The 27,797-nt window shown below is 42.3% G+C and overlaps 1 protein-coding gene across 3 annotated transcripts in view; it reads left to right on the top strand.

Annotated features, from left to right (window-relative positions):
* The window catches only part of DEPTOR (DEP domain containing MTOR interacting protein), a 170,828-nt gene that overhangs the window by 25,375 nt on the left and 117,656 nt on the right, over positions 1-27,797 (top strand). For all 3 annotated transcript variants that reach the window (XM_079902466.1, XM_079902464.1, XM_079902465.1), the window contains exons 2-3: positions 10,591-10,769; positions 11,775-11,898. In XM_079902466.1, the coding sequence (XP_079758592.1) occupies positions 10,591-10,769; positions 11,775-11,898 (303 nt within the window). The remainder of the gene's footprint in view (positions 1-10,590; positions 10,770-11,774; positions 11,899-27,797) is intronic.

The raw sequence follows: 27,797 nt of genomic DNA, 5'->3' as shown, positions 1-27,797 counted from the left end.
AGGAGAATGTGGCTGAGAGCCGACTAGATCTTTAGGTATCTAGCTATCTTTAGAAGGTACTGTCTTTGGTTTAATGAGTGCTGTAGTTCATAAGTAGCCACAGGTGTTTGGAACCATGTTAATATGTGAGCTTACCCTAGGGTTTGGTAAGTTTTCAGATTCCTTATATAATCGTCAATGGGGTTTAATAGCTGCCTATCCACCATAGCAAACTAGAGAGTTGTAGAGAAGATGGAGTGTTTGGGGTGCTTATAAAGTCACGGAGGACCCTTGAAAAGCATAAATATGCAAATACCACTGCAGATACAACCACTAATATAGCCAGCTACAGCCATGCAGAACTATCCTTATTAATGAATGAGATTGGATCTATCCTTACAAGCGTGGAGTCTTGGTAGATGAGCTATCTTAAGTTCTAGATTCAATATGTGGCTTCTCCACTTGTAAACTATTAGTGGCCAATTCCGACCACCAGAGTAAACCTTCTGCTCATCTGTAGATAGGGGTTAATCACCTCTCCCCTAACTACCTCACGTGGCTGTTTGCAAAATCAAATGAGGTGAAGAGTATGGAAGTCATTTATAAGCCATAATGTGCTCATAAGCACATGGCTTTATTAGTATGTAGAACCCCATGGCGACTCAGACTCAGAGAAAACTGCATATGCTAGAATTACCACCCAGAGCTTTTCTCTCACAGGCAGCGTAGTTCCTTCTTGGCTGTTGTTGATGGTTTTTGCTTCTGCTTTGGCCGCTCTTCTCTCTGATCCTCAAACAGTGTGAGTAACCTGGAACCCAGATAAGTGTGGGTCTAGGTACATAAGGTTATATGTACTAACGCCTCATTAAATACAAAGAAACAGACACCAGGTGTATTCAGCGACCACAGCGGTACACAAGTAGCCTGAAAATTTAACTGTAAGTGTATCGAGTACCTGCAAGGGTCACTATGTTAAGAAAGGGAAAATGTAAACCTATTGAATAAGCCAATACCTAGATTTCTAGGAACTTTTCTCACTAGCTGTGTCTGACTGTTGAGTCTGTGAAGATTTTCCTGAAGGTGATATCAGGAATAGCATTTTATTATGTAGCCCTGATAAACCTCTTTTGCTTTCTTCATAGTCATAAGTGAAATACAGATTTTCAGGCTTTTTGAGTTTCTCCCACGGTTTCCTTTTACTTGCATTCTGTTAGTCATGAAAAAGAAAATCATAATAACAAGTGTATTAGGGGTCCCCACGGAGTGCAAAAGGTGACCTAAAGATTTGGATGGAAGTGTATTGAGTATTTGTAAGGGACAGTTAACCTCCCAAGATGCTTATTTTTGAGTGGTTGGATGTTTCTCAACAGCCCTGCATGACCTTTTTTTTGTCATGAAAGTCCAAGACCTTTTTTTGTCCCCTAGTATTTGTGTGTGTGTGTTTGCATCACGGCACCTGTGACTCTCAGTATTCCCTTTTTTTATGTCTGTGCTTTGTCACCTTTTCCCCACAGCAGAGCTGCCTCTGGCCCTTGGCGTCACAGAACTTGAGTGAACGCAGGACCTTCAGATTTGCCTCCTTGTCCTTGGGGCTGCCAGGCACTGTGGCCGTCTCCCCACTTTCCTCCTCTCTGGGGGTCTAGCTCCTCCGCCGGGCTGCCCGTGGACTCCTGGAGGGCCCCAGCCACTGGCCTGAGCTGTACCTGCCCAGACCCGCCTGGATCCTGACAGTAGACAGACCCTGAGCTAAAGCCAGACCCCTGCTGTATACTCATTCTGTGGAGAATGGCATGGGCTCTTCCTGAAGGAAGAATTACTTAACATTTCTTTTCCCAGGGGAACCAAACACCCACAGATGGTCCAAGTACTCCTTCATATTAATGGAAAGGCAATGGAGAAACACTTCGAAGTACTGCCCAGTAAGAGCAGCCAGAGTAGGTCTACAGCCACCAAAGGGCCCAAGACTAGAGACTCAGTTTTATATTCTGTTCTGTGGTCAAATTTCTCTCTGTCCAGCTGAAAACAAAGATGAAAGCCCAGACTCTTATACTGAGTATCATTTACCATTAGCCTTGTCCTAGACACTTCGGGAAATACGAAAGAAGGAGATAGTTCTTTCCTCATACAATTTGTACTATAGTTGGAGAGAATTAATGCAAATAAGAGTAAAGTAATACAAAATAATACATGGGTAAACATGGGCATTTGTAGAAAATATATCATAGGGGGTCAGGAAACCACATCATATCTGGTTGGTTGTGAGAAGACATTATGGAAGAAGGTTGAGTTAAGCTAGACTTTAACAGATGGATAGGAAAAGAGGGGGAGCATATACTGAAAAGGGAAGAGTGTAAGTCTAGGGACAGAGGCAGAAAAGAAGGTGATGCATTTGCTAAAACAGAGGAAATAGAGGAAAAGGAAAACAATGTTGGATAGATTCAGTTTTAACTGAATTTGGAGTATTATGGAGACTTTGGGGGGTGTGTGTGTGTCCTATACACAGAGGACACAGCATTTTCATTTTGAAGAAACAACACCTGTTTCAGTTATAGAGACTAGTCCACTCTGAGCAGTTGTTTAAGCTATGCCTGGTATGCAGTTGGAGCTCAATAAATGCATATTGGTTGAGAAATCTTTCACAAGCCCCTTAGCTGAAAGCAGCCTCCACTATAGCCACGGATGTCCCCGATAACACTTTTGAGGCCTCTTGGAATAATTTTAACCCCGAAGACACCTTTTCTATTCCCTGTGATAGACCCGCACACCCACAGCCTGTAGCACTTGGGCAGCTTCAGCGTCTGTCCTGTGAGCTGAAAATAGATGATGGTAACCCTAGACGGTGTTTGGACAGCATGCTTAGCACAGGATCTGCTCTGATATGTTCATCCTTGCTTGCAAGCCCGAAGGAAATGAAATTTGCTGTTTCGTGCTCCCTGGCCTGTGGTTTGTGGCTGATCTTTTCAGTACAAAATGTGCCCCAAATGGCCTGTTCTATTTTGATCTCATAAGTGAGGATTTACCCTGGAGGCGCTTCAGAATGTCCATAAAAAACAGAGAAGTTAGAGCTGTAAGAGAGTTTAGATAAATGTGGTTGGCTTCCTCATATTCCGGATTAGGAAATTGAGGTCCTAAGTCATAAGGGCCCTCCTCCAGGTCACGTTTCCTAGACAGGGGCTGTGCGCTATTGTTCAGGTGGCCTGACTTCTCCCAGAGACAGCACAGCACCTGGCTTCTGTGGGTCCACCTGCTCTGGGACGAGGGTGAAGTCTGCTTTCTGAACCCAGCTTCTGCGTTGGGCATCCTTCCCCACCAGCGGGACCAGCTGTTTCCTCTTCTTCCCTCGAAATCGTGCACCTTCCTGTTTTAAAACTCCCTTCCAATCAAAATGGGAACAGAGTCAATACTGTCATTTATACTTGCTGCTTAGCTGATTACATTTCATGTGAGTGAGCTTGTTCACTTGTTCCTCGGCCAAAGACCTGTCTTGAAAAAAAAAAAAGACTTTTGGGCTTCCCTGGTGGCGCAGTGGTTGAGATTCCGCCTGCCGATGCAGGGAACACGGGTTCATGCCCTGGTCCGGAAAGATTCCCACATGCCGCGGAGCGGCTGGGCCCGTGAGCCATGGCTTCTGGGCCTGCGCGTCCGGAGCCTGTGCTCTGCAACGGGAGAGGCCACAGCAGTGAGAGGCCCGCGTACCGCAAAAAAAAAAAAACACAACTACTTGAAATGTCTGTTACGATCCTTTCACATAAAAGTATACATATATAACCATACATATGGACATAATAGATTTTTGCAAGAATACATAATCAACTATTCATGCTGGGTTCCTTTGAAAAGTGGGGGTCAAGGAGAATTTCAAACCTATCCCAAAGTAATAAATACAATAGTGCAGCAACCTCCCATGCACCCATCTCCTAGCTTCAACAAGTATCAGTTCATCACCAGTTACCCAGCTTTGGATTATACTTATTTGAAGTTTTTTAATCTACCAGGAGCATGCATTAGTTTGATAATTTGAAATTTTAATTATAAAATAAATCCAAACATGAAAAGGAAATGCAGTGTGTTAGGTTTCATTTGTTCCTGTCTTTTTTCTCATCCTTTTAGATTCGGGGCCTTTCAGGGGTAGGTGATTTAGAGTGATTTTCTGTAAGTTCTCCGATCCCCAGGGACAGATATTGGCTGTTGCAGAACATCTGGAAGGGACAATAGCTTTGGTTTAAAGCACATCTATGTCAGTGCTGTTGCCCAAATCACAAGGCCCACACTGTCAGCCCCACTGTTCAGCATGCTGTGTTTTTTAATTAAACTGTTTACTTCAGCTGAGATTTATGACGCTGTTTTTAAATGAGAATGTGTGGTTTCTGTCCCCCTTTTGTTTCTTGAGTCCTGCAACCTGCTGCAGTTTTCTACCAGCTCTTTTTTTGAAGAACAATTTCTGCATTTCTTTTCCTATGGACAGTAATTTCTTAAGGATTATTAACACCCTGCACTCAGTAGTGTTTGTTCTCCTAGGGCTGGAAGAGGAAATTGTCGGATGCAGTTTCAGCAGCTGGTTCGCTGGCCACGAATAGAATATTACAGAATCACCTTGACTCTAAAGCCTGTGAACCAGCTGTCTGAAATGAATGATGGGAAGGTGGTTTTTGTACTTAAGTTCCTTAGCCAGTGGTGTCGAAAATGTAGCTAAAACAGAGATGATTATTTTTCCCAGGGGTTCAATGTGGATCGATTTGCACTATGTTATTCAGAAGAGTCTTCTGCCGTATGCACCTCAAGGCTGAGGACGTGATATATGCACTAACTGATTTTTCACATCAATGAGGATCTATCCCCTACTATGTGCTAGGCACTAGAATTGCAAAATCAGATAAGCACCTCTCCCTTAGCATCCTTCGCGTCGTCTAGTTGTAATACAGTGGGATGAATTCTTTACTAGTGTCTGTAAAATAGCCACTAGTATTTTAGAGAACAGAGGAGTGAAGGTTGTTTTCTGCCTTTAGAAGTCTGAGAAAATGTTCACGAGCAGGTGCCTTTTAAGCTGAAGAACAAGTAGAATTTGTTTTTAATTATTGCAGGCAGGAGGAGGGAGCATTCTAAACAGAGGGGTCTCTGTCTTGAGCAGGGGCATGGAGGGTGATGGAGAAGAATCCAGGACATCCAGACTATAAGACAGGCACGCTTGTGATTGGAGGTGAGAGAGGGAGAGGAAGCTTGGGAGGCGGCCTGGGGTCAAGGTGAAGGCCTCCCTAGAGCCTGGGTAGGTGAAGTTATTTTGGATCCAGGTAGTCAAGGCTTTTACAGCCACATGAAAGGATTGGTCCTGTTCTGATGATTATTAGAGTGTATGTAGCTTGGAAGAAGAACTGGAAAACTCTGATGAACCAAGGCGCTCCAGGGTCAGGTGTCTCTTGCTGTCTCTCATTTGTGGCTTCAGGGCTCTTTCTCCTGCCCTCTGGCTTCCTGGAGCTGGCCTGCCTCACCCCCGCTCCTTCCTGCTTGCCCAGTTTCCTCAGTGTCTTGTAATACTGAGGTTTTTTAACCTGTGTTCTAAAAACTCCATGTGGATGGTCTGGGGGATGTGGAGGGTATACATGGGAGAACGAAATGGGAAAACCAGGAAACATCCTGGACCTGGGAGCCCTACCCACTTTTAGCCAGGGCACTCCACATTGCTCTGTTTTCTACATTTACTCCTAGGTAAGTTCCACTTGAAGAAAGTGTCCCAGCACAAATAGGGTTTGAAAACTTCAGCTCTACTTTCAGTCTTGGATGGAGCCATTCTGCTTGGCTTAGCTAATCACTGTCACTTGAATTGGGTAGAATCTTGTGGCCTTGGTGCCCTCATTGAACTGCTGGTGGGCGTGTGCAGGGGCCTCTGTAAGTCAAGGGCTCTTCCAGGCAGGCGCCGCCCTGTGCAAAGAAAACAGGCATGGGGTGTTTGAACCCTGCCTGGTGTGGGTAAGGTGTGGAAGGCTGTTTTGAATCGAAGGGGCTGTTGAGCATAGCAGACAAGGTGACTGACTGACGTGTCCAGGCAACACACCATGTTTAAAAGCATGGCTTTCAGCCCCGGTTCAGTATCTTACAGAGTCTTTCTAGAGAATGCTATTCCATGAGAGGCTCAACTACGCAGAATTTCTGTTTTTCCACAAGACTTTGAAATATTGCCTGTCCTTCTTGGTGATCTCCATGCATATTAGTGTATTAAGTGTTGTGGAAATTTGTAAGCAGTAACTTGAGTTCAAATAAACGGAAATGCTTTTTTTTTTTTAAAAAAAAAACACATATACATAGGAATTCCCTGGTGGTCCAGTGGTTAGGACTCCACGCTTTCACTGCTGAGTCCCTGGTCGGGAAACTAAGACCCCACAAGCCACACAGTGCAGCCCAAACAAACCAACAGACCAACAGACCACATTTCCATCCACACAACAGGGATTAAAACTTTGGAAATTGATTGCCCTAGAAGTGAAAGCATATAACTAGTTATTTTACAAAAGATGAATTCCATGATATTAGATGTTTACTAAGTTGTGGGGTGGCAACTCCCACTTGTTTAGTGAGAAGCCTCCCTACCTTTTAGAAAGGGGTGTCATTTCTCTTAGTGCCCCTGTATATTTATTTGTTCACCAAATATTTATTAAGTACCCACAGTGCTAGGCAAAACACTTGGTTATTTAGCGTATGAAAATTCTTACCTCTTTATTGGGATAGCTTTTCTGGAATATATAATTTTTAATGCTCATTTTTAGAATTCTGTGTCTCTGACTATCAAAGAAAAACAGATGGTATTGAACATTTATTGAACATTTTTAACCCCTGGTAACATGTCTAAAAAGATCAAGTTCTATGCTGTCTCCCAGATTCAAAGTTCTTTCCCCTCCATCATATTTCTGCTCAGTTTTCTAAACATGGAAATATACCAGGTCCTTGTGGGGCTGCAGGGGTAGTGACCAGTGCTGCTTCTTACTGTGCAGGGTGGGAATCAGAGGGAATCAAGTATGCTTAAGAATTAGCACCAAGCTCAAGGTTGACAGGATAGTAACTGAAAGGTTCTATTCTGTAGTAATTAAAGTTAAACATTACCTAATACATTTTTTTTTTAAGTTGGAAAATTTACAGGAGCTGAAACTTGTCTCTCGGCTCATAACATATTCCTCCTCCACCAAATTATACGGTAGCTTATTCCACATTTCAATTTCTAAATAAATTGGTCTTCATTATTCTTAGATTCCTGACAGACATCCCGTCTAAAAATTAATGTTTTGCATTCTGCCACTTTGAGCATGTTAAACAAATTACTCAGTGTCTTTGTCACTGAATTAATTAGAGGGATTCATGTGATGACTTTAGCACACCGATGTGAATGTGTTTTTTTTCTTTTTTATTAGGGCTCATTTATTTTTTATTAATAATTACAACTCTACTTTGGTATCATCTGTGGCTGCAATATTACCAGCCTCGGGGAATTGTCATGGGGGTTAATGCCAATAAAGCAGTCAAGGGCTTCCCTGGTGGCGCAGTGGTTGAGAGTCCGCCTGCCGATGCAGGGGACACGGGTTCGTGCCCCGGTCCGGGAAGATCCCACATGCCGCGGAGCGGCTGGACCCGTGAGTCATGGCCGCTGAGCCTGCGCGTCCGGAGCCTGTGCTTCGCGGCGGGAGAGGCCACAGCAGTGAGAGGCCCGCGTACCGCAAAAAAATAAATAAATAAAGCAGTCAAAACTGTTCCTGGCACATAGCAAGGGCTCAAATGCTATCTTTATTCTTATTAATGAGCTTTGTGACAGTGTGACGAGGTAAGCAGGGTAGCTGCCGTTATCCTCATTTTACTGATGCAGATGTTAATGCTCAGAAGTTTGGTCATCTGGAATTACTGGCAGTGCCAAGATGAGAGCCAAGCCCTGTGTTCCTGACTGTTCTCATAAGTGACCTTTTAGGGGTTAGTATTTCAACGTGTGAATTTGTGCAAACATTCAGGCTATAGCAGTTAAGTCAACTCATGTGAAAATGCTTAGTACAATACTGAGCATACAGCAACAACTCCATTAAAATGGTTCTTTTCTTTCTATGCAGTTTATATCTGTAAGGACTCTTATCTCTCTTGTCCTCTCCCTTCCCCCAGCTGGGCCCTTCATCCCCAGACCACTCAGGAGCCTCTTTGGCAATTGGTGGTTGTCTTAGCTCAGGCTCCCATAACCGAGTATCACTGACTGAGTGGCTTAAACAACAGAAATTTACTTTGTCACAGTTCTGGAGGCTAAAAATCTGAGATCAAGGTGTTGGCAGGAGGTTTTCCTGAGGCCTCTCTCCTTGCTTTGTAGCCGGCTCTTTCCTCCTGTCTTCACATGATCTTCCCTCCGCATGTCTGTGTCCTAATCTCCACTTCTTTTTTTTTAAGATGTTCATTGTTTTTATCTTTTTTAAAAGAATTTATTTATTTTATTTATTTTATTTTTGGCTGTGTTGGGTCTTCATTGCTGCACACAGGCTTTCTCTAGTTGTGGCGAGCGGGCTTCTCATTGTGGTGGCTTCTCTTGTTGCGGAGCACGGGCTCTAGGTGCACAGGCTTCAGTAGTTGTGGTGTGCGGGCTCAGTAGCTGTGGTGCACGGGCTTAGTTGCTCCGCAGCATGTGGGATCTTCCCGAACCAGGGCTTGAACCCATGTCCCCTGTATTGGCAGGTGGATTCTCAACCACTGTGCCACCAGGGAAGCCCAATCTCCACTTCTTATAAGGACACTACTCCCATTGGATGAGGGCCTACCCTAATGACCTCATTTTAATGTAATTACCTTTTAAAATACCCTATCTCCAATACAGTCACATTCTGAAGTACCAGGGATTAGGGCCTCAACATATTAATTTCAGAGGAACCCCCTTCAGCCTATAACAGTGGTCTAGAAAGGAAGAGCATCTAGGCCTCAGAGTTCCAGCCCAGTATGCTCCCAACTCATAATCACAACCCTTGGGCTATCAAAACCCATTAAATTCCATTCAGTGCACTCTGTTCAAAAAACAGGCAGGGGGCTTCCCTGGTGGCACAGTGGTTGAGAGTCCGCCTCCCGATGCAGGGGACACGGGTTCGTGCCCCGGTCCGGGAAGATCCCACATGCCGCGGAGCGGCTGGGCCCTTGAGCCATGGCCCCTGGGCCTGCGCGTCCAGAGCCTGTGCTCCGCAACTGGGAGAGGCCACAACAGTGAGAGGCCTGCGTACTACAAACAAAACAAAACAAAACAAAAACAGGCAGGAATAGGACCTAGTTCCTTCCTTAGGAAATGGAAGAAAGGCGGATGGGACCTGTTATGTGTCAGGTACTGTACTGTGTTGCTGGTACTTAACAGACATTATGCCCCAAATCTCAACATCACCAAGGACAGGGTAGGCATAGTTGCCTCCATTTTACAGAGGAAAAAAGAGGCATTAAGTCACTTGCCCAGGTCACATGGTTACTGTGTGATTTACTCAGTCAATCCCATTTCTCAACAACAGAGATGACGAGGTAAGAAGCATAGGAGTCACGTGGGTTGAATAGGAAGAAAACTTACCTCCCGTTTCACCCAACTCAATCCTTCCCTTGAGAATTAAAAAGTAAACATAGAGCTGATAAAAGAAAGGAAGACAAATGGAAGAAACTTTTTTTTTTAAAGGCAGGTTTAAGACCCTTTTGGAAAAAAGTCACTGGGTTCTGAAGAGAGCCAGGGAAGATTCTGTGTCACTTACTTTTCTCCAGGATAATCCGGCAGCCTGTAAATAAGTTGTATTTGTCCAACAGCTTTTATCCATCTCTCCTGGATTCTTCAGTTATCCCTACCTAGCGAGAGGCAACGTGATGTGGCAGTTGGAAAGCCAGACTCTAAAGTGAGACCATCGGGGTTCAAATCTCACTTTCACTCTTTGTTAGCTGTGGGACAAGTCACCTAATCTCTCTGAGGCCTCAGTTCTCTTTGCTGTTAAAAAAAAAAAAATGGAGATAGTAATAATGACTTCTGATGAGGTTGTTTTGAGCATTAGGTGATTTAATCTATGTAAAGAGCCTCACAAAAGGAGTAGCTGTTGCCCCTAGGAAAACAAGGGCAGCAAGGGCAAGGATCTTGCCCATTTTCCGATGTATGTCTCTAATGCTTGCAAGTGCCTGATGGGCAGGTGGTAGACACTCGTTCATATTTGTTATGTGACTGAATGAATTCAAATATGGTGGATCCTGAGCAATCTGTGATGAAGAGGAAGTACCTTGTTTCAGCAAGTTTCCAGAGTCTTGTTTGTTAGTTGGTTGCAACCATAAGCCCACTGGTGGAGAGAGAGAAGGGAGTGAGCCAGAGTAGGGGTGAGAAAGCTTTTCTCAGTCTCCTGAGTGACAGGAGAGGTCTAGGTTGTCCGTGGTTGGGTTTCCCTCCCCTTTACCTGTATCATCTCTAGGTCTGTGGGTGGAATCACTTCCTGGGGCCTCTGGGCTCTGACAGTATGGAAATCACCCACTGACATAAAGGTGTTTGGATGGCACTCTGATGCATCTCAGGCTTCCATTTTGTACTGTTCTCTGGGATTGGCTTAATGATAATGTGTTATCAGAATTCCTCAACTGATTGCCAAATTTTCTTTCCAGGCTCAGGCTGCATGAAGAAAAGGTTATTAAAGATAGGCGACATCATCTCAAAACCTACCCAAACTGTTTTGTTGCGAAAGAACTGATTGACTGGTTGATTGAACACAAAGAGGCTTCTGACAGAGAGACGGCGATTAAACTCATGCAGAAATTAGCAGACCGGGGCATTATTCATCACGGTGAGTGAGGTGGCGACAGTCAAGGTAACTGGAGACGAAACAAAGGACTATATCTTCTGTTTCAGATATGAACCCATCCATTTAAGAAATAGACATTTTACTTTGTCTCTTGTATATCTCTCCCCAATTACATTCCCTTCCTTCTTCCAAGACGCATTTGGCTTTATTTCCTTGGACTTCTTTATATTTTTTCCTTTCTGTAGATACGTCTCTTAGCAATGTAACATATCATTTTAAATCATAGAGAGGCATGTTTATTCTTTTGCAACTTGATCAATTTGCTGTTTGTGGGATTCACTCATGTTGATAGTGTATCTTGTTTGCTCATTTTCGCTGCAGTGTATGCCATCACACCTTTATGCATTCTACTCACAGACATTTAAGTTGTTTCCAAGTTCTTGCTGTTACTCTCAGTGGTTCAGTGAACATTCATGAACGTGTCTCCTTGAAATCTCTAATCCTGGCCAAGACCTTAGCATGCTGTTATTGTCTTGGGCTGGAATGCCCTCCGTCTGCATTTCTGCTTGCTTTCTACTCATTCTTCAGGTGTCCACTTACATTCAAACTCTTCAGAGACGTGTACATTCCCCAAAGCTGGGGTACTGGGCGCTCCTTTGGGCTCCCACTGAATATCTCCTCAGCTCTTTCGTAGCCTGGTCATGCCATATTTTAATTGCATGTCGACATTTCTTTTAATCTCGCTAGATTTCATATTCTTTGAGGCTGATGCCTACACCAATATCATGCTCAAGAAGAGTTTGTAGAAAGCATGATGAATTGAATTTTGTGACTCTTTTAACAGATGATGATGATGATAGCTAATAAAACTGAGCACTTTTCTGTGCCAGGTACCGTGCTAAATAGTTTACTCTGTATTAAATCGTAGAGTAGTGTGCTTGAGAAAGTAGGTAATAAAACAAATCTTAATTAGCATCCTCCTTCATTTGAGTAATTAAATAAGAGGTTTTTTTTCTTATTCGCCTCTCTGTGTATATTGCCTTTCAGTGTGTGACGAGCATAAGGAATTCAAGGACGTCAAACTCTTCTATCGCTTTAGAAAGGACGATGGCACCTTCCCACTGGACAACGAAGTGAAGGCCTTCGTGAGAGGACAGAGGCTGTATGAGAAGTATGTTCTGTAATCTTGTAGTGAGAAGCAGGGCTATTTCAGTCTTTTATCATTTTGACTTCAGCCTGGCTCTTCCATGTGGAATGGTTACATAACTATTCCTTTTTTTTTTTTTTTTTGCGGTATGCGGGCCTCTCACTGCTGTGGCCTCTCCCGTTGCGGAGCACAGGCTCCGGACGCGCAGGCTCAGCGGCCATGGCTCACGGGCCCAGCCGCTCCGCGGCATGTGGGATCTTCCTGGACCGGGGCACGAACCCGTGTCCCCTGCATCGGCAGGCGGACTCTCAAGCACTGCGCCACCAGGGAAGCCCGGCAGGCGGATTCTTAACCACTGTGCCACCAGGGAAGTCCTTGCATTCTAGTTGAAGAGGTGGACATTAAGAGGAATGTAGTTTAGTATGGGTGATTTTCAGTATAGAGGGAGAAATAGACTCACTGAGGGTGACGAGGTGTTTTAGATGGGGGGACAGGGAAGACGTCCCTGAAGAGGTGGCATTTGAATAAAGTGGGCCTTGTGTGTATCTGGTGGAACAGCATCCAAGGTAGAGGACACAGCAAGGGTAAAAGCTTCGGGTGGGAATGCTCTACGTAGTTTAGGACAGCAAGGAGACCAGTGTGTCCAGAGGGCCGGAAGTAAGGGGGAGAGTAGGAGATGAGTTGGGACCAAATCGTGAAGGGCCCTTACCGCCACGATATCGAAAATGTTATTTTAAGTGTGATGGGAGGCCATCAGACAGTAAGGAGTGGTAAAGTGGTGATCTGATGTACATTTTGCATATGCTGTTCCCTCTGTCTAGAAGACTGTTCCTGCCACGCTCAGCCCTTTCTCTAGCTCACTCTGACTCTTCCTGGCTTCGTGTTCAATCTCACCTTTTCTGAGAATCCTTCCGCGTCCCCTTAAGACTGAGTTAGGTGCTGCTACTCTGTGTTTACCCCATGAAAGAACTGTGTTAAACTTTCATGTCGTTTTGTTTACGGCATTAGACTAAGAAACTTAAGTGGGGGGACTGCTTTATCCTCCTTTGTATTTCTTATGGTTTCACATGTTCCCGGCCAATCGTAGATGGTAAATATTTGCTGAAAAGGATGACGAAACTTTCTGATCCCTGGACGAATTGATCAATATTGCTGTACTTTTTCTGTGTGCACTGGCTTTCTAGTCATTAATGTTCAGTGTCTCAATTCCAAGTAAATTTATTTCTTCAAACTGCTTGTAAAATTAGCACTAGGAGAAGTAATTTCATAAGTACTGAACTTGCACGACCTAACTGCCACCTCACAAATCTTGGCCCCTACCTTTGGTTGCTAGAACATGCGTGGAACAAACTTTAGGGCCTTTGGAATTGATAGTTCAGTTTACCTGTTTGATCAATTTTGTTTGGTATATACACTTATCTATATTTTTAATGCATTTTCCTTGTTTCTCTGGCCATTTTTTCCATGAATCTCAGCATGTACTATTATTTCGTAAGTCTTGGATACTTAAAAAAAATAACATTAAGAAATGAATAGCTGATTTTGTTCATAGCTCATCTTTTCAAGGACTTTATTTTAGAACTGACTTTTTCCCCCTCTCTTATTTCAGCTGGAACCCTTGTTTAGGATATCTCTAATATTAGTGAAAGAAGGTCTTACGAAAGATATATTATTCCTTTAGTTGTTTTCCTTTTAAGATAATAACAATAGATAATATTTGTTGATTGCTAGCTATATATCAGACATCCTGACTGATCTATTTTATTTAATCATCATAACAACCCCTAGTTAGATGCTTTCATTGTTCCCATTTTATGGATGAGAAAAAAGTTGCAAGGAGAGGTTCAGTGTCTTACCCAAGGTCACCCCATTCATTTTAAAAAAAAAAACCAAATAAATAAATAAATAAATAAATAAATAAACCAGCTGGGATTTGAACCTAGAGCCCAAACTTATTGTTACTAGGCTATTAATAAATCTCTTCTGTTGCCTTCAATGGAGATTAAATGAATGAAACCAGTGTTTACTTCAAAAATGTAACATGGAGTTTGTGAATATCTGGGTATGAGATTTGCTATAAAAATTTACTGAAAATATTCCAGGATTTTAAAGTAGCCTTTGGAAAAGGGGAGTAAAATGATTCTCCTTCATGGTAAATCTATGTGGTGTTCTGTAAATATGATAAAAAAAAAACAACAGGGACCTTTTATTTGTACATTAAGCTTCTCAAAGCACTGCCATTAGATTATTTTATCTGAACCTCCTGAACAGAGTAATAATAGAGTAGTAAATAATAACAGTAATAATAATAGTGATAAGGTAGTAAATAATTATATAATATAGATGGGGCATTACGTTATTGTCCCAGAAGGAGGGGAATCTGGGATCCAGAGCAGTTAAGTCACTTCTGCGTCCTGGTGCTACAGCTCGAGGGGGACAGGAGATGCCTGAACCCAGGGTGACAGGTGTGCAGGCCGTGCTTTCCCCAGCCTTCCATCCAGCCCTAAGGGCCTGGTTCTATTGTCAGTATTTCCTTTTTGCTCTCCTCTGGCTTGTTTGTTCTGTGTTATTTATAGGCCTTTGTGAAACTTGGTGGTTTCTGGCTGGGGTTTTGCTGAGATGTACTAATTTGGGGGCACCTTGGCTTTCTAACCCCTGGTGGTGTTTCTCAGTCTATTTTGTAGGACAAATCTGCGTCTCAGGACTAAAAGTCAGTGACTGTGTGTGTTGCCTTTTAGTGTCTACGTCACTTCCGTTACCTCAACTCAGAGGTACTCCAGCGAATGCTAGTTAAGGAGCAGAAGCTGACTTTTTCAAGTTGTCCCAATGCGAGGAACATTATAGGGGAGCTGGTGACATGAGGCGTCTCTCTCACAGTAAGTGGCAGAGGGTGTGGGTTTTGGAGTTGCACGGTCCTGGTCTTCAATCCCAGCCTCACAACTTGCTCACTCCGTGACCTTGAGTAGGCTTTGAACCTTTCTGACCTGTAGTCTTAAATGGAGATAAGTGGGGGACCCACTTGGAAAGGCTGTTGGAAGGATTAAATGAAATCCAGTCTGTACAGTACTTGGCATAGAGTTGAGAGCCCACGAAATCTGAGCTGCTGCTATTAGACTAGTAAATCATAATATAAATAAACGACATTTGTTTTTCTTGTTTTATGATAGTATTTTAAGATACAGCCTTTATCAGGAGTTTCTCTCTCCAGCCACCAGCAGTCTGTTTCTTCTGCTTAGGAGTGTATACCTGGTTGAAGAATTAAAGTGCCTGTATGCCATTAGATCTCTTTGAGTTCCCACTGCTTCCTTTATATTCTCTATTTCATAGAACTGAAGAGAAATATTAGGGGAGAACTATATACAAAGGGGAAAAGCCCCTTTGTGTGTTTTATCTTATCAGAGGTTTCTCTACCATATACCCCTGGGATCTTTTTCCTGTTCCCTCCCAGAGGCTGGCACAATAAATATTTGTTGAATAAACAAAGGATTCTACATGCTGTGATTGCTACAAGCTGCTGAGCTGGTACCTTGAAAAAGCTAAAGAGAGCTTGCTTTTCATGGTAAGCGACAGGAGTCAGAGGTGTACCTTGTCTTGCCTTTTTAGAGTTTACAAAGCATCTTGTCCATTAACCTGCTTGATGCTCTGGACAGCTCTGAGTTACACCCAGTAGGCACAATTAATCCCATTGCAGAGATGGGGCACCTGAGCTAGAAAGAGGCTTAATGGCTGGTGTAACCTGAGAACATGGAGCTGGAGTTTAAAAAAAAAAAAAAAGCCTTCAAGTTTTTGTCTCTGTCTTATTGCATTTGCAGTATAGAAGTGCTTTCCAAACCGGGATCCTGAGTTCTGCAAATTGATTCAAGTTTTATGTTCAAAGTATATCTTAATTATTTTGCAAACTGAAATAAAAATACTTTCTAATATGTTATATACAGCTTTTCACAGTTTGCTTGTGCTTCCCAGTTAATTAGTGGTTTCACAGGAATCTTGGAGTAAATATTTCCTTCTTGGATGATTTGAAGGGCGTGCTAAAATTGCAGTGTAAGTAGAATAAAAGTTGTTACCTTTTGCAACTATTTAGTCTGGGTGACAAGGCATGAGTTTTGATACTGTGTTAACTCACGTTGAGAACTGTCAAGAGTCTTGAGATTTTATCTTACTCGCAAGCTAACGGGTTTGCCTGCCACCATTTCATGGACGCGGGTAGGAGACCCCTGGGTTGGGAGACAAAGAACAATTTGTTGCTCTTGGCAGTAGCAGTAGGCAGAGCGTCATCATTTTCTTGACAGGTCCTCCAAGGCTTAGCTCCCAAAGAACAGCACAATGAGGTGCAGATGACACCTGCCAGGGTTGGGTTACGGAAGAGGAACCCCAGGCTCGAGAAACCTTTTGAAATGGTCTTCAAGCAAACCTGCTTTCTGACCCAGAAGGAGAAATTATCTTTATCTTCCCGGTCTGTTCATTATGCAGACATTCTTGAAAAGATGGTGAGAGGAGTTGAAGGGACAGTGGAGGAGGCCTGAAGATGCTGATGATATTGATGAAAGGAGCAACCACAGGACATTATTGATGCTTATTAGATACCGTGCCCTTTACATGTGTTTTCTTATTCGAGCCTCATTCTACACCAATGAGATAAAAAATGTGATTCTCCCTTTGGCAAATAAGGAAATCGAGGCTAGAGTCGTAAATGAACTTGCCTACCTTCACACAGCCAGAAATCAGCGGTGGGGTGTTGGGGGAGCATTTCAAACCGTGGTCTCCAGCTCCAGAGCACGTGAGCCCACGTGTAACTCCTTTTCAGTCTGCAGCTTCTAATTCACAAAGTTTCTACAGCTTCTATCCAAGGAGGCTGTAGCAGGAATGAATGCCACTAAACAATATTAAACAATATGCAGCTTGTAGATTTTTAAATGGGCCTGAAAGGGACTTTGCGCTCCCAGTGCAGGGGGCACGGGTTCGATCCCTGGTCAGGGAACCAAGATCCCGCATGCCGCATGGTGTGGCCAAAAAATAAATAAATGAACAAATAAATAAATGGACCTGAAAAAAGTGTTCATCTCCTGGTTTCTACTAAGTCCTTGAGTCTGGTTTTGGAAATCACATCATTCTTTACTGCTTCTTGGCAATGCCACGCTTTCCCTCCGTATAATAAATATATGGCGATAATATTAGAGCTTTGTTAACATACAGCACAGGCAGCAGGCCAGCTGTGCTTGTCAGAAGTCGTCAGCCCTAGATTGTCATGTACAGATTCTAGCTCTGGTTGATTATTCAGAAATGACTCGATTTAGAGGTAGACACGTGTTGTTGCTTCAACAGTAGACGTGATTCCTCGACAGGGATTGGTTGCCGGTCATTTCTGCCAAGTTCTCCTGATCTTGTGTAATTGCAGGACGACGAACCAAGTCTCTGTAACATCGATTTTGCCGATCAATCTCTGTAGTTACTTTTCAACTTGGTAGCATGGAGAAGCCATTTAAGATTTCTGCGGGTGGAGAAGCGTGTGTCAGAGTTCTTCTCCTGCCACTTATCGAGACATTCAACCTGTCCGAGTCTTGTTTTCATCCATAAAATTGGAAGAACAGACATAGCTCACAAACTTGTCATGAAGACTAAATGAGATAAAGTTCAGCAGAGTCTCACCTCATACAGGACGTGTTGTGTTTCTCAATATGTGAGGAAAAATGCACATCGTCCAAAGTATCCTCGTGTGACCCAGGTTGCATAAAAAAAAACAAACACGTGCCTTTATATGCAAGAATTAGATTCTGCATGGTCAGATGCCCAGCCTGTACGCAGGACATTTCTGTTTGTCCTCCAGATCATTCTCTACCCTTTTCCCACCTTTCGTGTGCCCCAGGAGGCTGACTTACATGGCCTGAGTCAACAGGCTCCATTGCCTTTGGCTGGGTCAGTGGGAGGCACTAGCAGGAAGTAGGTAGAAGGGAGGAGAGTAAGGTCAGAGTACTTATTTCTCTGCTTGCTCCCTGCTCTTGAAGGCCACAGGTCCCATCAGGCAGCCCTCTTCTTAACATCTATCCCCTTTAGGCTCTGGAAACTGCCCTCTCTCCATAATCCTGAGGCCTGGAGTTGTTAATGATCACAGACCGCTAGTCTGGACCTTTGCCATCTCTTTTAGTTTCCCTTAACCCTGCCCATAGCTTTAGTAGTTCTTTTATGCTAGACTACCTCTTATTAGCCCATTTGTACATGTTTGTAGTTTCCTGCTAGGGGACCCTGATTGACAGAGCCTGTGAGACCCACCTGGGATCTGAAATGAGTTGTCTCCTATCTCCGTGAATGGACAGGCCACACACTGTCCATTGCCCACACTCTATCAATGGAAAAGTCACTTGCTCTTTCTGTTTTTTTCTGAGTGTGTACCATGCGTGATGTGATGGTTGGAATTAGCACAGGGTACTCTCACTGTTTATGAGTGTGGAGTATGGTTGGATTATAATGAATTTCTTTGGCTCCCTTTCTGACCCTCGTCAACCTGAGTTCTAGCCCGGCAACCACATTTCTCCAAGGTGACTGTGCTTGATGTTTCAGTCTCTCTAGCTTGACTAGAAGCTCTTTGAGGTTATGGACCTTGAGGTCGCACACAACTTTAGAGCCTCAATGTCCAGTACACAGCATATACTGAATAAATGTTTGCTGAAGAGATGAATAGATAAATGAACGCATGGTCATCCTTACTTAGGAAAGAAGTCAGTGGACAGCCCCTTTCTTTCCTAACCTTGGCATTTTCAAATTGGACTAAAACCAGGAGTAGATATTTGCTATTCTAAGATCACTCTATTCGTATTTACTCATTGTAGGTTCTGATCACAGACATTCAAAGAGTAAGAATAATAATCATAGCCATCATTTCCTGAGGACTTCTATGCATTAGGCATCATTCTAAATATCTTCCACATATTATTTTATTTAATTCTTCCTGTACTTCTAAGAGGGAGAGATTTTCCCCATCAATTTACAGGGAAGGAAAGCAAATTTGAGGTGGGCTAAGTAACATGCTTTAAGCCTCCAGTTGAGTGAACCTGTAGAAATGGCATAATGTCTCTCTCCAGTATGCTTTGAATCCAACAACTCTGGTTCACATCAAGTGTCAGTTTATTCCATCTGGAAGAGATGAAGAACTCGGAGTCTTTTCTAGAGGAAATGGCTCTTGTGTGTTTTTAAGTGTTGAGATGCTAGAGTGAATGGATCTAAGGTGGGTGGGGCAGGGTGAGGTGATGCCAAACATTCTGCAACAAAGGGGAAGAAGAACACACAGGGAGTAGGAGAGAAGGAAGGACCTCCTGGGAGGAGAGACACTTATTGGAGCAAAATAAAGGTAGACCTTCTAGGAGCGATACCAGGGGAAGGCTTGACTCGTTGGGGTTTTTAAAGTCGGAGGTTATTCCTCCATTGTTAGAAGCTTTGTGTGGAGACTCCTTGGGTAGGCGGCTTTGTCTTTTAATGCAGAGATGATTCCAAGAGGTATACAATTAGTCCCCCACATATACAAACGAGTTCTGTCCCGAGAGCACGTTCGTAAGTCCAACAAAGTTAGCCTAGGTACCCAACTAACACAATTGGCTATATAGTACTGTACTGTAATAGGTTTATAATACTTTTCACACTAGTAATACTTAAAAAACAAACACACACACAAAATAAAGAAAACATTTTTAATCTTACACTACAGTACCTTGAAAAGTACTGTAGTACGGTACAACAGCTGGCATACAGGGGCTGGCATCGAGTGAACAGGCAAGAAGAGTTACTGACTGGAGGAGGGAGAGGAGGTGGGAGATGGTAGAGCTGAAGGATTCTCAGCAATAGGAGACGGAGGGCAAGCTGCAACGTCACTCACGCCTGACGTTGATGGAACACACGTTCATGTCTTTGAAAGTTCGCAGCTTGAAGGTTCGTATGCAGGGGACTTGCTGTAGTTGCTGTGTTGTTTTTCTTGCTTTGTTTGCTAAAGGAAAACATCCTTGCTGAATCACAGTCTCTTCACACAGAGCTGGGGAGTGTATACAATGGCCTTGTTCTACCAAATCTACAGAAAGCATTTATTAATTTTAGAGCCCCTAACAAAAGAGTCTTTCAGACCAGAAGGAAAGAAAATCAGATAACATTTTAAACTTTATTAAAGTTAAATATGTAGTCAAACTTTAACTGTAAAGTTTAATGTACTGAAGTATAGTATATCATTATATACAGCACACATATCATAAGTGTGCAGCTCTCTCAGTGTTCACAAACTGAACACGCTTATGGAACAACCACCCAAATGATATTTTTTATAAAATCGTCCTCTGTATTCTACCATGATTCAACCTCCTAAATAAAATTAACTTTTGCCTCAGTGTTAGCACTCTCTAGAGTATAAAATTTCCTTTCAAGTAAGTAAACTTTGGTTTTTCTATGTTTCACCTGTCACCTCCTCTCCCCAGGTGCTTGGAATTGGTTCTTCTGGCTGGTTGGGACTATTGTCCAACCTGACAAGGATTGATAAGAGTTGATAAGGGTCAACTCTCAGGGGTGTGTGTGTGTGTGTGTGTGTGTGTATCATTTGTTCACTGCTGCTTTGTGCCAGACAATACGCTAGATGCTTTACACAGATTACCTCTAATTTTCACAACCCCACTGAGGTAAGCATTATTACCTTCATTACATAAGAGAAGAAACTCAGAGGATCATAGAGCCCAACCCCAGCTTGGAAATCACAGTTCAGAGATTGAAAGCTAGGACTCCCTCCCCTTGCCACTGTCACCCTGGAACTGTTTGTACTGATGGGAAAGAGCAGAGGAGAAGAAAATCATCCAGATCAGTCCCAGATTGCTTTTGCGTGGCACGGGGATATTGTTTTGTATTCATTATATCAATATTTCCTACCTGCGCTAGGACAGATAGATTCAAAAAGACTGTGAAGTCTCTCCTTGCCATCACATTTCACTCTTCAGACCATGCCCTTCCCTCTAGTGCATGCTAAGAGGTGGCTGAGAGGCTGTTAGCATCTCCACGAGCACCAGTGGCTCCAGCTTGCTGAGTGTTTATCCCATTACTCCTAGGCTGAGGTTAGTGATTGGTCCTTTGCCACCGATGACTCCCTGCCGGTTTCTAGCAGGTGGGTGAAGCCAGAGTGTACGAGAGCAGTTTCAAGCTTTCAAGAAGTTTGGTAACTTTGCTTCCTCCTGGTCTTCCAGAGTAGGAACTCTGACTTATTCTTTGTATTCTAGTGACCAGTGCAGGGTGGGGTATCCAATAAGTGCTGATACATTTGTTGAGCTGAAAACACAATTGTCATAATGGAAAGTGAAAGGTGACCATCACATGAAAGGATCACTGTGCTGTCATCTTTGTTATCTTTATTGACAATTCTGAGCTCAGAATTCATCCACTCTATCACTTATAGGATCAGAACCTTTCTGGCCTAATGGCGTCCCATTGCCCATGCTTATCTCCTTCTGCTTTGCCACCTACTCCCACCACCCCCCCGCATCGTGCTGCTACTTAACATTGAACTGCTTGTCCTGATCTCTCCTCATACTGTGCATCTGTACTTGCTTCTCCTTGATCCTGTATCCTCTCACTGTCTCTCTTTTTTAAATTTTTTAAAAATTTATTTTTATTTATTTGTTTTTGGCTGCGTTGGGTCTTTGTTGCTGCACACAGGCTTTCTCTAGTTGCATCGAGCGGGGGCGTCTCTTTGTTGTGGTGCCCGGGCTTCTCATTGTGGTGGCTCCTTTTGTTGTGGAGCACAGGCTCTAGGCGCACGGGCTTCAGTAGTTGTGGCTTGCAGGCTCAGTAGTTGTGGCATGCACTTATTTGCTCCACGGCATGTGAAATCTTCCCAGACCAGGGCTCAAACCTGTGTCCCCTGCATTGGCAGGCAGATTCTTAACCACTGCGTGACCAGGGAAGTCCCCCCTTACTGTCTCTTAAGGTCAACTCCTGTTTCGTCAAACAGGAGTTGACCTTAAGAGACTCTGGTAGACTTGGGTATTTTCTTCCTTACTTTCCTTTCATTCTATGGTAGACTTGGGTATTTTCTTCCTTACTTTCCTTTCATTCTATATATACTTATAACTCTACCGTAGCATTTATCTACCTTGTCCATAGGTTTTTTTATATATATTTTATTTATTTATTTATTTGGCTGCGCCAGGTCTCGGTTGTGGCATGCGGGATCTTCGTTGCAGCATGTGGGCTCTTAGTTGCAGCATGCATGCGGGCTCTAGTTCCCTGAACAGGGATCTAACCCGGGCCCTCTGCATTGGTAGCACGGATTCTTCACCACTGGACCACCAGGGAAGTCCCATCCATAGGTTTGTTTTTTTTTTGTTGTTTTTTTTTTGCGGTACACGGGCCTCTCACTATTGTGGCCTCTCCCGTTGCGGAGCACAGGCTCCGGACGCATAGGCTCAGTGGCCATGGCTCATGGGCCCAGCCACTCCGCGGCATGTGGGATCTTCCCGGACCGGGGCACGAACCCGTTTCCCCTGCATTGGCAGGCGGATTCTCAACCACTGCGCCACCAGGGAAGCCCCACCCATAGGTTTTTAATGTTTGCTTCCCACTGGATGGTAAGCAAGTTAAGGACAAAGTCCATGTCTTTTCATTTCTGCATCTCCTAGGATAGAAAAGATGCTCAGTAAATATTTATTGGATTAATGAATGAATAAATGAAATGTCCAAAGTAGTGATTTTTTTTTTAAATAAAAGTTTGGATATCCTTCTTTTTTTTTTTTATAACAAAGTGAATCAGTTATACATATACATATGTTCCCATATCCCCTCCCTCTTGCGTCTCCCTCCCACCTTCCCTATCTCACCCCTCTAGGTGGTCACAAAGCACCGAGCTGATCTCCCTGTGCTATGCGGCTGCTTCCCACTAGCTATCTACCTTACGTTTGGTAGTGTATATATGTCCATGCCTCTCTCTCGCTTTGTCACAGTTTACCCTTCCCCCTCCCCATATCCTCAAGTCCGTTCTCTAGTAGGTCTGTGTCTTTATTCCTGTCTTACCCCTAGGTTCTTCATGACATTTTTTTCCTTAAATTCCATATATATGTGTTAGCATACGGTATTTGTCTTTCTCTTTCTGCCTTACTTCACTCTGTATGACAGACTCTAGGTCTATCCACCTCATTACAAATAGCTCAATTTCGTTTCTTTTTATGGCTGAGTAATATTCCATTGTATATATGGGTCACATCTTCTTTATCCATTCATCCGATGATGGACACTTAGGTTGCTTCCATGTCCTGGCTATTGTAAATAGAGCTGCAATGAACATTTTGGTACATGACTCTTTTTGAATTATGGTTTTCTCAGGGTATATGCCCAGTAGTGGGATTGCTGGGTCATATGGTAGTTCTATTTGTAGTTTTTTAAGGAACCTCCATACTGTTCTCCATAGTGGCTGTACCAATTCACATTCCCACCAGCAGTGCAAGAGTGTCCCCTTTTCTCCACACCCTCTCCAGCATTTATTGTTTCTAGATTTTTTGATGATCGTCATTCTGACTGGTGTGAGATGATATATCATTGTAGTTTTGATTGAGATATAATTGGGTCAATACCATACAATTGACCCATTTAAAGTGTACAATTTAATTCTTTTTAGTATATTCACAGACATTTGCAACCATCACCAGAATTTTAGAAAATTTTTGTCACCTCCAAAAGAAACCCTGTACCTCTTAGCTATCACTCTCTATTTTGCCATTCGTCCTTAAGCAATCACTAATTTACTTTCTGTCTCCATAGATTTCTCTGTTTTGAACATTTCACGTGAATGGAATGATATAATTTATGGTCTTGTGTGATTGGCCTCTTTCGTTTAGTATAATGTTTTCAAGGGTTGTCCAGGTTGTAGTGTGTTTCAGTACTTCATTCCTTTTTATAGCCAAATATTGCTCCATTGTATGGATATATGACATTTTCAATTCCATCAGTTGATAGATATTTGGGTTATTTATACTTTTTGACATAATGTATAATGCTGCCAGGACATTTGTGTACAAGTTTTTCTGTGGACATAGGTTGTCATTTCTCCTGGCCATATACCTAGGATTAGAATGGCTGGATCACATTGTAAGTTTGTGTTTAATGGTTTGAGGAACCGCGAGAGTATTTTCTGAATTGACTGTACCATGTTACATTCCCACCAACAAGCTTCCAGTTTCTCCACATCCTTACCCACAGTTGCTATTATCTGACTTTTTGATTTTAGCCAACTAGTAGGTGTGAAGTGGTATCTCAGTATGTGTTTTTTTTTTTTTTTTTTTGTGGTACGTGGGCCTCTCACTGTTGTGGCCTCTCCCATTGCGGAGCACAGGCTCCGGACACGCAGGCTCAGCGGCCATGGCTCACGGGCCCAGCCGCTCCACAGCATGTGGGATCCTCCCAGACCGGGGCACGAACCCACGTCCCCTGCATCGGCAGGCAGACTCTCAACCACTGCGCCACCAGGGAAGCCCCTCAGTGTGGTTTTGATTTGCAGTTCCTTGATGACTGATGATGCTTAGCATCTTTCCATGTGCTTATTGGCCGTTTATATATCTTCTTTGATCTATTGAGATCATTTGTCCACTTCTAAACTGGGTTGTCTTCTTATTTAAGTGTTCTTTATATATTCCAGATGCAAATCCATTATCAGACATATGATTTGCCTTTTCTCCCATTCATTGAGTTGTCTTTTCACTTTCTTGCTGGTGTCTTTGAAGCATAAAAGTTTTACATTTTAATGTAGTTTAATTTATCTATTTTTCCTTTTTTTTCTTGTGCTTTTGGTGTCATATCTAGGAATCCTTTGCCAAATTCAAGGTCACGAAGATTTATGGTTATTGTTTCTTGTCAAAGTTTTATGGCTTTAGCTCTTACATTTAGGTCTTTAATATATTATGAATTATTTTTTTTATAGGGTTTGAGGTAAGGGTCCAACTTCATTCTTTTACATGTGGTTCTCTAATTATCCCAGAACCATTTGTTGAAAAGACTATTATCTCCCCCATTAGATGGCCTTGGCACCCTTGTTAAAATCAGTTGGCCATAGATGTATCAAAGAAGTGGTTTTAAAATCTGTTTTAAGAGAGTGAGTCTTAGGATTGTACAATGTAAGACCTTGGTTGAAAAAAAAGAGGAAAGACTGTTTCGCATTCTTTTTCCTGTAACTTCCACAAATACGCGGGATAAAGTGGTCCTTCTGTCACCTAGCCTGTTAACCTGCAGAAAAGTAGTCCCTACTTGTCACTGTGTTCAGTTTTTTATCATTTTTGCTTACCTCTTTAAAATATGTTCATTTTATTTTCCCTTGTTGGTATTATCTTTAATTTTTCTTAATTACTTCATCTTACCCTTCCTAACCTTCTTTCTTTACCTCCTTTTTTCTTCCTTTGTTTTTGGCAGCAAATCCTTCTATTTTCTAATAATTATGGAAGCATCCAAAATAAATAATAACCATTCCCTTAAAAGGAGCCTTTATAATATGTTTGAGAACCCAGCTTCCCTTGACAGTTGTTTGAAAGGGTTCACAGAGGTTTGAATTGTTTTGAATTCAGTGCAGAAGTGCTTGGTTTCTCTCCTTCTTGTGTAATTTTATGGTTATGAAACCGTAGCTGAATGTAGCCTTTTAGGACAGCCATGGCCTTGGAATCCACGCTCAGCTTCTGTCTAAAGCTGATTCAAGTTCAGTAACAACAGCTGAAATGTTTAACACGACCACACTAAAAAGCTGAAAATGTTTAGCACAACACTAAAAACTGTGGGCAATGTGAAAATTACAACTTAGGTTCTAGCATATCCGTCTCTTCAGAGCATAAAACCAGCGCTAAAAAAGTTCTTGCTTTTTTTCCAGCAAATCTAAAATAGCAAGCAAAGAGGAAGGGATTTTGACTTCAAAGACAAATAACACTCTCCATTACTGTTGTTTGTGGTGTTCTTAGTTTCCAGTCAGTTGATTAACAAATATTTGTTAAGCACCTAATTTATACTGCCTCCCGGGGCTGGGTTTTCACCAGCATTGAAGGCATGGTGTCTATCCTTCAGAAGCTTCTAGTTTAGCTGAAGGGGTAAAAATAGTGTGTTAAAAATTGAGAGAATATATACAAAACTATGGTACTGGCTCAGAGTTCAAAAAAAAAAGGAGAGATCTGTATGAATTGCTTTTTAGTTGGGATATTTTCAAAGAGAGGTTAGTACTTTAGCCCTTCAAAGCAGAACCACACTATCTCACTTAGCACCTTTGTGCGAATGAGAAAGACGCCCTTTTGCCCTTCCCTTCAAGCTCCTACAGTACCTCTCCTCCACAGGGACTGCTCTTGAGGAGTGGGCACTGGATTTTAGACTTCATTTGTCACTGAAGCGAGGTTCCCTTGTGCAGTGAACAACCTGCACCAGTGTACGAGGAGCGCCTTCTTTTTTTTTGAAGAATAGTTTGGATTTCTCCAGGGAAGGGGAGGAGGGAGGATGTGAGGGAAGAACATGAGTAAGGAAAAAAGATGAGAAGGAGTATGTTCTGTTCAGTGTATGATATGAAGACAACTGAAGGAAGATGAAAGGTATTTGTTGGCAAAGAGTGTAAAATGCTGTTTTTCTTCCCTTTCCCTCACTTTTTAAATATATAATAGTTTTACTGACAAATATTAACCAAACAGCTCTCTGTTTACTAGTTCCTAACCAAATTATTATGAAAATTGTATCAATTTATGCCTGTCACATCTATTCTATAGATAATAGCATAGTATTATAATAGCACAGTATTCAAAAATATCAATGCTCATATAAGCATTTCGCCATAATTCATACTTTCTTCCTAATCACACAAGTCAGTGTTACACATTCAAACTGTATTTTGGAAGCATACATCTATATGTATAACTTATACATTGGGAGCAACTTTATTATATTGGGCATTAATATAAGCATTTTGTCAGGGACAAGTCATCTGGTGAAATATAAACTTAACCTTAATATAACTTCTTTATTGATAACGTTTTTCCCAGTTATAAACATAGTATACTCTCTCTGGGGAATAATTTGAGTAATAGAGAATTCTATTAAGGTGAAAAGAAAAATCATTCAGAAACTGCCCCCAGGGGTAAGTAACTCTTTTAATATTTGGATGAATGAATTTTTAATTTTTAATGGTTATCATTATATAATTTTATGTTCTGCTTTTCAAAATAATTTACCATTACACTAACACTTTTTATTTTTTTAAAGCTCTTTAATTTCTAAAGCATCTTTCCGGCCTAATAGCCCATGGGTCATTTTGGCTTCCTCCCTAGCTTGTGCCCTTGTATACCATTCACATATGTTCCCACGTTATATAGGGCCTTCTCAGTTCCTTTGAATGTTTTTTTCAATGCACAAGGAGATTGCTATCAGCTTATTTCTATTCCTGTACTGGCTCCTAAATGTAGCAGTTCCTTCTATTGTGATGCTGCCTTTCCCCTGGGTTAGAGTGAGTCTGGGAAATATGACTCAGATATATATCCAGGAAAGATTGAACTCAGTCACATGCACAATCAAAATCTGGTGAGTACTTCCAGGAGACGAATATTGTTAATGCCTAACACCTTATAAGGTGTGTGGCTTTATATCATGGTTATAGGCCCACACAGGACCATTTTGGCTGAAGATGAATTTGTTCTATAAAAATAAGACTTTCAGAGCATCATCCCCATTTCTCATTACTAATTAAAATGGAATTGTTATCCTTGTCTATAGAAATATGCACAGAATCTTAGTTCATTTTGCCATAAAGAAAGGGGTTTGATCTTATGGCTCCATCTAGAAAATTTTTAGCATCATAATTGTTATCATCATCATTATGGCTAAAATGTATTCAGTGTTTAAGGTGTGTTCAACACCACGATTGAAGCATTTCGTGCATAATCACACTTAAACTGCACAGCAGC

Source organism: Stenella coeruleoalba (genome assembly GCF_951394435.1).
Source record: "Stenella coeruleoalba genome assembly, chromosome: 17".
NCBI classification, from domain to species: Eukaryota; Metazoa; Chordata; class Mammalia; order Artiodactyla; family Delphinidae; genus Stenella; species Stenella coeruleoalba.
Note: the sequence above shows the minus strand (reverse complement) of the source record. Positions and strands in the feature narration are given on the sequence as shown.